Source organism: Phaethon lepturus, unplaced genomic scaffold (assembly GCF_000687285.1).
Source record: "Phaethon lepturus isolate BGI_N335 unplaced genomic scaffold, ASM68728v1 scaffold2679, whole genome shotgun sequence".
Lineage (NCBI taxonomy): Eukaryota > Metazoa > Chordata > Aves > Phaethontiformes > Phaethontidae > Phaethon > Phaethon lepturus.
Genome location: NW_010562595.1, coordinates 36,958 through 49,259, shown reverse-complemented (window position 1 = coordinate 49,259; position 12,302 = coordinate 36,958). Strand labels below are relative to the sequence as shown.

At 38.1% G+C, this 12,302-nt stretch overlaps 1 protein-coding gene across 1 annotated transcript in view; it reads right to left on the bottom strand.

Moving 5' to 3' along the window:
* Nucleotides 1–4,125: 4,125 nt before the first annotated feature.
* Nucleotides 4,126–12,302, bottom strand: part of SH3YL1 (SH3 and SYLF domain containing 1) — a gene marked incomplete at its 5' end in the record, with an annotated part of 32,585 nt that continues 24,408 nt past the window's right edge. The window contains one exon of the mRNA XM_010294299.1: nt 4,126–4,643. Coding sequence (XP_010292601.1) covers nt 4,444–4,643 — 200 coding nt within the window. The remainder of the gene's footprint in view (nt 4,644–12,302) is intronic.

Sequence of the window (12,302 nt, the reverse complement as noted above, 5' to 3'; positions counted from 1 at the left end):
TTATGGTGGTGTTCTGAGTTTTTCAACGTATCCTCCTGGCAAAATTAACAGAATTATGGTGGTGTTCTGAGTTTTTCAACGTATTCTCCTGGCAAAATTAACAGACACGGTAGTCAGGTAATGTAAATTTTGCTAAATACTGATATAAACCAGATATCAAGTCTTTTGAAGTTTTATTGTATGGAAAGGGTGGATTTGAAGAAACTAAGCTGTCATATGTCTTGAAACCACATAAAACAGTGAAGAAAGAGGGACTCTGATCCAAAAGCTGATGAGGAGATTGTATGCACTAGTATCTTCCCATGAGTTAAACTCTTGCTGGATAGACTTGGTAGATAGTCTTGTCACCATCACTGTATATTCTCTGGTATGCTTTTATTCTGGAAAAACAAGACTTTGCTTGACGACAGTAGATTGGACAGTGAACAGCCTCGTGAGGAAAAACTTGCATGCACTCAACAAACTCAGACCAATGCAAAAGCCACGTTATCTTAATGTGTCTAAGGCTCTAGAAGTGCCTTCCTGTAGGTGACAGAGGAAGCTTAGGAACTAATTAAAACTCAGGTTTGAAAAAAAGGGTCTGGGGAAAACACAGTTTAGGGAGACTATGTGAAGTGTTAAAAGAGGAATAAGACCACTTCCCTTTATCTTTCTTCAGCTATCACAAATGCACATAGATGGTAAGGCTTTAATCATCTTGGACTTACCTCAAAAAAACTTGAGTCCTCTAATCTATTGTGAGGAATATCTCTGAGCCCACTGGAAACCGAGCAAAACCCGCACTCATGTTGAGGGGAGAATTTTTTTTTTCATTCGTTTTGTCCTTCAACTGTGACATTTATGCAAGCATCTCAGTCTCTGAAAGGATAAACCTTAGGCCACATGCTTTCAAGTGCTCCTAGCAGACAAATCATTTGATTTTTTATAAAAGCCCAGAGTGGGTGAAAACTTTCTTGCAAATTTGCCGTCAATATATGCACACATTAGTGAAATGCACACGAGCCAGACATGTCAGAAGGAAGATTCTTTGTAGCACACCTTGCAATACTGATCCACCAGTCCAGTGACCCATTGGTAACCATATCCTCAGAAAAATGCTTAGAGGTGCAATGGCAAAAATTATTTCTGGGCACCATGGAATTCAAAAGCTGAAGCCTATATGGTAAACTAAGAATTCCTCCAAGAAAGAATTCTACTTTGTCTATTTAGGATGGTGAAACATTTAATGTTAAGATGAATTATGATTAAGTTACCTGAAGATGTTGAGCACAGAGCATATAGTCCTAACTATTACTCTTTGGGAATTACCTTGCTCACAATAAAGCCTACGAAGACTGACAGGAAGCTGGGCTGCCATACATAAAATATAGCCACAAAATAAATATGGAAAGTATCTGTATTACATATAGAAAAAATATTATTGTCTGATTAACTGCACTTCAGCCACAAAATTAGTTGTTTCTTATGCTGAAGTTAATTGTTTATAAGAGCAAGATGATGAACTGAACCTGCTCAACACCACAGCAGAAGTACTTTGCCCATAATCTCTGTACCTTATTATTAAGTATCCCCTTGAGGGAGGCCTATGGCTCCATAACTAATTTTTTCTCTTCTAGTACAGACACCAACTAATTTGGTCCTACAGACATCTATCCTACCAAACCTCCACTAAAAGACTGGATGCCAGGCACCTCATAATTGGTCTATGAACACATGTAATACTTATGCTACAGGCACCATCTTCTTCAGTATCTTCTCTTTCTTCTGGATCTGGGTCAGGCATCCTGTAGCAAAGGAACAGATACATGGACTTTCTTTCATGGAAAACCTCTCTTACTAGAATATAAGTGTCTCTTGGGTGGCTCTGTATATATCTAGGTTTTTATTCCTAGACCTGCTTCAGAGAACTTGCTAAATAACTACCTGTTCCTTACAGGAATCTCTTAGGTTACTGAATTGCGCAGGCTGCCTTTTACTGTAAAGGCACTTTTACTGTAAAAACACTTCTGGAATTAGCCTAAGCCCACTGACGTGGGCTGATCCACCCTGTGTCACAGGCATGTAGAATCAGGCAGTAGAGTTCTGTAGTGCTTCAGGAAGGTTTGTTTTTGACAACCAATAGCTTTCCTTGCATTAGGCTAATCCACTGAATCTTCTCTCTCCTATATTATACTTAGATGAAGAAAGAAGTGTTCCAGGTATGAGATACACTTCCCATTTAATATTTCCCCCTCAAAATGCAGCTTGGACTTAGTAACTAATCCGTGCTATCCTGCAGAGTCTACAGACTATCATGAACACTTAGATTAGACAATCCTCATTTTTCCCCGAACTCAGCTAAAGCAATCCAAGAAACTGAATTTACATAAACAATAAAAAGATTTTACTGTGCAAGTTCATAAATTCTGACAGTTTCATGGAAGAAGACACTTGAGATGAGTTAAGAAGCTTTAACAACCTTACACAAAGGCAAGCACGCTGGCTGAAAAAGCAGCCAGCATTCTGGAAATGACTAATGAAGCACTACAGCACAATTCTGGTAGTGGCTGCTTCAGCTTGTACTGCATAACTAAAATGCAACAGGGTATAATAAATGTAGGAGTGATTCTTTGTGAATATGTGGCATATCTAGCTTCTGGATCTATGATATTATTATTAATTCTGTTCACTGAGTCTTGATATTGGATGATTTTGTGTTTTCTTGCTTAATAAGGAATAGATAAAGATAGGTAAACACAGAATTTGCCTTCTTGCCTCAAATTGGCAAATGCTACAACAGGCCTTCCAAAGGCATATATTAACACTTCTACTGTAGCTACGTAAGGTTATACAACTCTTTCCAACTGGTTGGAAAATACTTTCTAAAAAAATACCAGCAGTATGGATGTTTGATGGTCACATCTCTCTTGCCTATGAGGCAAAGAATATGAAGGATTTTCATTGAAAGTTAGTAAACACCTTTGACTATGGCTTCAGTCTCTTCTGTCTCATTTTAAATTTGTTTATCAAAAATGTGTGGCCTGGTCTGAAAGAAATCCAGCAACTTTTGCCAGTTCCAGTGAGTGGAACGGACAGGTTTTCTAATGGTGGTAAGTCTTCCTCTGTACTAGGCTTAACCTCACCATTCAGATGGGATAACTTAAAGCTAAACCGCACCTAATAGATTAGCAGATCATAACAGCAGATCAACTGCAGCTTGATTGTGGGAAAGATCACTAATTTTCCATCTGACACTCATGGCACTGTTAGATTTAAGGACTTAACAAAATACATTTTCAAGTGGGAAAGAAGCAGCATAATTATCAACTTGGCATTAATTTTATATAAGAGGCAAATCCAGCACATCCAGCAATGAGAAGGAAACTAAACTGGTTCTCAAAAAATCCAAGTCTCATTCTCACCTCTGCTCTGATTTGTCACATCAACTTTCATGTCAACATCTGCATCTGTAAAATGAAGTTCATTTACAAAAATACTCAAAGTTGAAATTTGAGAATGATAGTGCTATAGATTACTACTACATATATCCTACAAAAATATCTTCCCTATCTCACTGTTAGTAATTTACTCTACTCTGTAATTTACTCTATGTTGCTCTTTCCTTAAAGATTAAACATTTAAAAAATGGAAAGAAGCAGGAAGAGTTGTGCAAGCTCACTTGTGAACCAGGCAGAGATTTCTCTATCTTGTTTTCCATCTGAGGAACAAGTTCCTACAGGAATCAAGGGATATCATAAGCCTATATATATTCTGTGAGGGATTATTCATGCATTTTATTAAACAAACTTTCAGAAGTGTTTAAATACTTCAAAGATGAAGGCAACACAAGACAAGCTATCAGAGAAGCTGAACTGCTTAAGTGTTACAGAGTTGCTTAAAGAAAAGTCTTTGTAAGCCTAACAAGGACAAACATTGGGGACCAGACCTAAAGCAGTTAGTAAGAAAAACTGCAATGACTAAAGTGATTTTTAAAACCAAGTATAAAGGTAATGTTCTCTGCCCTACCTGCAAAAAAAATCTGTGTTTAGTAAAAGTAAAGAATTCCAACTCAGAGGTGGTTTGAGAGAATTTATTATAGAAAGAGACCATAAATTATAATTTAATAGAAACCAGTATTTTTTCACCATGTTCAGTTTTAAATTGTTTGTAATTTTTCCTCATGTAAAAAATAAATCCATATAGCAAGATAAAACTGAATCTTGACACAAATTGGAGTAGTTTTTATACAGCAACTTGCTCAAAAATAAAAGTTCATCATAGATTGACTACCACCTACTGTTTATTTAGAAAAAAGTGTAGGGGAAGGTTAAGATCGTTTAATGAATTTCAATTTTGTGTTAGAATAATCTTAATCAAGAATCTCATTTTAATAAAATCTGAAAAGTTAAAATAATTTTTTCAGTGTAAATATATTAATGCTCCAACATTTTCTTTTATACAGATTTAGTTGTTACTTATGGCAACATAATTGGCTGGAAAGATGCCAGTTTGTCCGCCTATTCTTCCTTCCCACCAATCAAACTGGGAATCTGTTTTGGTTGTGACTGTGATTTTGTCTCCAGCTTTGAAAGTCAAGTCACCTGGCTGTTGTCCTTCGAATGAATAAAGTGCTGTCACTTCTACTGGATTACTCCAAGAGTTACCTGAGTGGAAGAAATTAAATAAAAAGGAAATTACTAAACTGCACATACAGTAAGTCCTTAAATACAGTATTCTTTAATGACAGTAGAAAACAGTGACAAAGACACCAGAATAATTTATATGAGCATATAAACCACTGGAAAAAACCCTCCATTTCCACTACATTCTTAGGTAAATTAAATTTGGATTCTAGCCCATCAGCACAGTCTATTTAATAAAGTAGTACTCTATACAAAATAAAGATCAGCAATTTTTTCTATATGCCTCATATGGTCAAACAGAGACAATGGGAACAAAAGTGATGTGTTGAAGAAAGTGCGAGTGCTTCCTGAAAGATTGTTGAACAGAACCACTTTCGGGTTTTAGTTTTGGTATGTGTTCTCTGTGACAGTTTCTTCATAGAAACTGCAAAACTTAAAGCAGGGATTTGAATTTTTTATCAATGCTCAGGATATAGGATGGCAAAATACAAAATATCCACACCACTTCTCTTTCCATAGGGTTTCCAGTGTCTAGGATTTTGGTGTATCTAACTCGCATGTTAAACAAAACACACAAAATGTGCTAGTGGGAAGAACTGATTATGGTTTGATGTACTGGAAGTGACTTGGCTAGCACAGTGTTGTGTTAGACCACATTTTTAGAAAATGGCTTTTCTTCTCTTTCCATCAGTCTCTTACATAACTCTTTTAGTCTTTAGCTGGGGTTGGAATCATGCCATGAGTCAAAAAGTCTTAGATACTATTATCCAGCCTCCATTCCTGTTGATGCTTTTTTAGCCAATATCTCAATGTTTATTATTATTGAACTTTTAATCTAAGTAGATATCTTCAATTTGCTAATAATTATGCTTGCTCTCAATTCCTTTAACTGTCTGAACTGTACGAGGTGGTTGCATTTGTTTAATGTTGATTTAGAAAACAGTTAAATCTCTTGCATGAATGCATCTGAAAGTGAAAAATGGAAAGTGCAATGGAGGACTAGTTAAGAGTTAAAAATGAAGACATTTACACAGTCAGGCGGAGACATTTCAAGATGTATTGCTCATATGTATATGATGGCTGCACAAATGCTCAAGCATGCAAGATTAAAGGCTTTTAGCATTAGCTGCACTTGCTTGCTGCCAAAACTGTGTTGCAAAGTGGGAAACCCAAGCTCTTCTCAGTCTACATGCTGCAAGTACAGTACTAGAAAGGATGGTGAGAGAAGCACTGACACAACTTTTTTTTGGCAGTCTGTTGTCAACAACTGATACCCACAGAACTTTTCTTTGAGTTCCTTTTATCACTTTAAAAGAAGGAAGAGAAATCCTTTTCCTCCACTCCTCCCAAAAAAACCCCATAGCCAAAACAGGACAGAGAGAGAATAATGAACTACAAATGTATGCATAAACAGCATATATTTTTTCCCCAGCATCTGTCAATATGTATGGACAGTTCTTTCCCTTCATGATCTGCATTTGTAGCAATCATCAAAGTTTAATACAAAATTATTTGGCACTGTGCTGGGAGAGTGTTGGTTGCACAGAAGTCAAATGCTGTTTTACTTGATCACACACTCTCTCTCTCCTGATATCTATATTCATGATCTGAAGTCACACAGCACTATTTCTTTTGATGTGAAAAAAACAAATGAGAATACCCATGTTTATCAGGTCCTTATCTTCACCAGTTATTCCTACCAAAAAAGGCAGCAATACAGCTTTTCTAAATATCTTTTACTTTCAACCTTGAAACCCTGACAGACTGAGTATTCAGCAACTACATGATCTTCCTCCAAGAATTCAAGCATTTGATGCAGTCAGGATGATATGTTGTGTTCCCATGCAAAGTGTGGTTGAAGCTAGATATTTTGATTGAGGACATCGTAGCAAAAACCACAAAAATAGAAGATGCTTCGACTTTTTACTCCTAGTTTTAATTGAAGAACAGTAAGAAAATACTGTGGCTCAGGACTCTTTAGGTGCTAAGGCATGAAAACAGTTATGACTCAGTTGCACATAAAAAGGAAGATGGGGTGTGTTTTACCTCGTGCCATATTCAGGCAACATGCATGGGTAAAAATGCATTTTATAAATTACAATGAAGGCTACAAATTCTTATACTTTGAGCTCTTAACCATATGTGTTTCCATCACCTAGATGTTCAAATGGATAATCACTCAGGGAGAATGAGAGTTACTATATAACTGCTCAAACTATGTTAATATACTTGGAAAAATTAGATAATTGACAGCACAAAAGAAGAGACTGAAAGTGCTAAAAGCCATGGTGAGACCTTCTTTTCATTACATTCAATAGAACTGTCACCACCACTTTAATATGCTGGACTTGTAGCAATGGCAGCAAGTTATAGTTACCTCCTCCATGGCTGAACTTGCATTAAGAGTAAGAGTATAATTCCTCTTACACGAACTTACACGAGTATACTGAAATTGGCTCAGTAAAAGTAGGAAGAAAAATGAAGGGAAGCTGACACAAATTAAAGCATGAAAAGGTGGAACAAAAGAAGTGCATGTGAGATATTAAAGTGTAGCAGTGCCTTCGATGCAGCACAATCATGCCTCCATGTATTGTTTGTTCTGTCACATGAACAAAATTGTTTTATGCATTTCCCTTCCCACTTTCTGCCCCTGTGCATGTGTATCTTTCCAAACACACAGAAACCCCAAAGCACTACAGCTGATTATGAATGAGTTCTGTGTCCTTGCCCCATTTGCTACCTGCTATCATTTAAAAGCATTTTTCAGTTTTATTCCTGTCAGCTATTCCGTAACAATTCCTACTTAATTTTCCCTAGCAACAATTTACCATACTATAGTTTCATTTCATTTCGCACAAAGATTCTAATCTCTGTGCTTTAAATCTGTATTTTCATAGAATAAACCAGATAAGATGCATATTTATTGCCTCCAGATTGGGGCATCCCATGCCTCATATTTATATGGATCATCCTAGCAAATAGGTTTCTTGAATGAAAGCACTGTTATGAAATCTACCATATATATTATAAGGGTGAGCTATTTCATATTCTTGTTTCCCAATTTCAGTTTTACATTAAAGGGTTTGAAATAAAATTGTTACAGTCAACATGAAGATTGCTGAATGCATATATTGAAACCACATTTGCAGCTCACACAAGATGGTGCTACAGTGCTTCATACAGCATATGACACTGAAATCATTGAGATTTATGAGTATGCACACTAGAATAAAAACAAATTACATTGTGGAAAATCCTTAATTAATGGTATTTGAATACATACAGCACACTTCTACAAACACAGTGGTCAAAACAGAAATATAGAAATTTTGGCTGAAGATCAATTAGCGCAGCAGCTAGCATACATATTCAACACTCTAGCATACATGGGTATGGCATATGCTTGATAAAAAACTGCTCTGACCATATCCTTTCATGTTCATTCATTTTTACATACCATAATGATTTTAGATTTTTGCTAAGGACTACTGCTATAGATTAAGGATTTGATGAGGTATAAATTAGAGTGTATTTGCGGCCTCCTGGGTGCACTGCAGTACCAGCCCCAGAGCGAAGGGAAAAGCGATACAACTATCTTTAATTACAGCACGTTTACCACAGAATGAAAGCATTCTCTAGAAAGTTGCTACAGAACAGATACACTGGCTACATTTCTATTAATCGGCTGAAGAGCGCCAGAGCCTTTCTTTGACTTTGAGGCCAACCGGCATAGACTGGCCACAACCACACTATTAAACACCATCCAGAAAGGAGACACACATCCCAACTACCTGCTGGTTTCTATACTGGAGTAACTCCTAAACTACATCTATGAACCATCTGGGAAAGTGCTAGGTGAGAATAACTTCAAGGAAGTTTCTAACACCACAACCACATGGGTAACTGAGTTACAGAGCTTGGCCCATGCCTTCACACCTTTTAATTTACTAGTAGATGTAGCCACTAGTTTCACATTCTACTGTGAACCTATAAAATATTAATAAACCCATAGGCTGATTCTAAGACTGGTTTTTAGAGAATAGGCATTTCACATCATTTTGGGTTCAGCTTCTTATACTTTCAAAAACTAAATCTGAGAAGACAGAATAGTACAGTTCAGCTGTGGATCCCAAATTTAATTTTACTAGCATAGTTGTCTATATCCCCTAGCCACTGCATATCTGATGTTGAAGAGCTTGCAGAAAAATTATATAAAAACTGTAAAGTGCTGCTTTTCGCCATTGACACTGTAATAAAACTGAAGTTTCATGTGCTTAAGGTTAGTGGTGAGATTGCTAAACATCCACTTTGCAAAATTTGCGAATTGTCAGCAATTAGAGAGCTAGCATGATTTTGTGGGTCATGTATGCACCTATATGATAGAAACTGTAACTGAACTAACAAACATTACTGCTGGTTTGGGGTTCATCTAAATCATATTAAAGAGCTTGCAAAAAAGGAGCCTTGTGACTCAATTGCCACTGTCAAAGAACCATCTGATCAACGCTATCAATTACTTACTGGGTAATCCTGTTGTTGACTGTGCATACATTATGCGCTTTCTGCTAAACCTCTACTTTGGTAAATGGTCTGTGGGTCTGGTTTCTTTTGAAGTTGAAAGTTGCTTCTATTGGGAGGCAACATACCATGTGAAAATGTGATTTTTTAGGTATTTTTTTCCTTGAAACTGAATAGTCTCTCTCTCTTACTCAAATTTGTTGCGCAACCTTTAGAATGCATGGTTATATTTTTTATTATTTAAAAATCAATCTGAATGAGCAACACAGTCAACATACTAACTTCTACTTTCCATGTATTTTGTAAATAAATAGAGAGATGTGACTGGAACTACCACACAAAATGTTAAAGGCAGATGAGTGTCCAGCATCAGAGATGACAGAAGTTCTATAGTGCTGGCATAAAAGCTCCACCAAAAAGTGTCATGTTATAGAAAAGCTGTAATAGAATTCTCATTGGTTAAATGGAGACCTAGAAAACTAAGCAACCACATGAACCCTGTTTGTGCAGCAGAAATAAGAGAAAACCAACAAACAGACCAAATGATGGAAAACAACAATGGATCTAGGCAGATGCAAACATCTATGCTTTTAAAAACAAATATATCCAGTATCAAAAAAGGTTTACTATCACTAGTACAGTGTTCAGAGGCATCAAAAGCTTCAGGTATTGCTCACAGGTTTAGAATGAGAGTTGTAACTAACAGCGAACAGACAGAAATCTTAGTTCTTTACCCATTATGGGATACTAGGCTTTTGTCTGGAAAGGATTACTACTGAGTTTATAATTTGAGTTCAGGGAAGAATCCAAAGTAGGCTGAAGAACTAAGTTAATTACTGGGTCCTGCAAATGTCTGAGTAAAAAATAATAGTTGGTGCCAGAAACAATGAAGAGTCTATAGAAGATGTTAACGTCCACCCTTAGCAAATGGTCTGGACACCACCTAAGGTGGCTACTAAGGTACGATTGTGAGTGTAAATACTGTGTGTATACATATATTGGCTATACTAAAAAGCCCGAAAGATGTTTGCCCCAAATTATCATATTAAAAAGGAAGACTATTATCAGGCCCCGACTGGACATCTTAAAGAGGAAGACAACCATTAGCTTGATTCAACAGCACTACATGAGCCGGCTGTTGCTGCAAAGAAGGCAACCAGTATCCTGAGCTGCGCTAGGCAAAGTATTGCCAGCAGGTCAAGGGAAGTGATCCTTGCCCTTTACTCAGCACTGGTGAGGCCACACCTGGAGTACTGGGTCCAGTTCTGAGCTCAGTGCAAATAAAGACATGGACATACTGGAGAGAGGCCAGCAAAGGGCCATGGGGGTGATGAAGGGGCTGAAGCATCTCTCCTACGAGGAAAGGCTGAGAGAGCTGGGACTGTTCAGCCTAGGGAAGAAAAGACTCATCAAAGTCTGTAAATACCTGAAGGGAGAGTGGAAAGAGGATGCAGCCAGCCTCTTTTCAGTGGTGCCCAGTGACAGGACCAGAGGCAATGGGCACAAACTGGAACACAGGAGGTGCTGTCTGAACATCAGGAAACACTCTTTTACTGTAAGGGTGACTGCACACGGGCACAGGTTGCCCAGAGAGGTGGTAAGAGTTTCCATCCTTGGAGTTATTCAAAAGGCATCTGGACATGGTCCTTGGTGGTCCTGCTTGAGCATGGTGGTTGGAGCAGATGATCTCTAGAGGCCCTTTCTAACGTCAACCATTCTGTGATTCAGTGAAAAACTTCAAAGACAATCCTCATCAGCAACGTTTAAGACTAGATGAGGACCAGGAACAGAAAGCCTGTTTTCAAGGGGAAACAAAAATGAGCTTCACAGAACAAAACTCAGATGAAAGAGGTTACTACTGCCAGACAAAGGAGTAAGACAGGAAAGTATTTTAGCTAAAAAACGGGAAAGCATAGACAAAACTGATTTAATCTTGATGAAAAGCAGAAAGAAGTTTCAAGTCATTAAAAAAGAAAGCTTCAGAAACTGCTTTTGGTAAAAAAAGCTGGCGAGTATCTCCTAACTATTTTAATACGAAGTCTACCACTTTCATGATAACGTATTTATATTATGTGAACACCTGCAATATATATAAAACTCTTGTTAACTTTAGTTGGGTTAAGGGGCTTAGAGGCTATTGAAATCTATGCTAAGTTTTATTCTTGACACAATTACTTATTCTCATTGCTGTTATGTTAATCTACCACCAGTACAGCCATTATTAACTCTACCTGTCCCACAGGCTCCATCAACATATTACTTCAAAAGGTATTCAATAGATGTTCCCTTCCTCTGCCAAATGGTAGCCCAAGCAATTGCACTTCCACTTACAGTATCCCATGGCACAATGTCATTTGATCACAGTGTAAACTGGTAGGATAAAGGTAGATACTCCTACTTCATCACAGAACAACTTCAGTAAGAGCTAGAAACAGCACAGATCCATGAATTACAGTCTAAACAGATCAGTGCAAACTTGCCAACTTGCAACATCCACTCTCATGAGGATGAAGCATCTTGGACTGCCACCATGATCCAACCTGTGTTCACATTACGCTTCCCAGGCTAGCACAGCCAACCTTCACTGAATACTCACTACATCAGCCGGACCAAGAAGTACACAGTTATGATAAAGTTTGTGAAATGAAACAGCGAACAGTTCTGCAATTCCAGTTAAAGTTTAAGGAAGATATTGACAGTGTTCTTCATGCATTTATGAATATGATGCAGTGCTACATAGGCCTTTAGGACAAGTGAAATACTGGATGTGTAGAGGCTCCTTCAAAAGAAAAAGCTTATAGTAACTTACATTTGGTTTGCATGGCAAGGTTTTGGTAGCAGGGGGGCTACAGGGGCAGCTTCTCCAAGAAGCTGCCAGACGTTTCCCCTGTGTCTGACAGAGCCAATGCCAGCCGGCTCCAAATCAGACCCGCTGCTGGTCAAGGCCAAGCCCATCAGTGATGGTAGTAGTGCCTCTGGGATGACATAGTTAAGAAGAGGGAAGAAAAAATGGCAACAGCAACTGCAGCGGGAGAGAGGAGTGAGAATACATGAGAGGAACAGCCCTGAAGACACCAGTGCAGCAGGAGGGGCAGGAGGGGCTCCAGGCACTGGAGCAGAGGTTCCCCGGCAGCCCCTGGGGAAGCCCATGGGGAGGCTGGC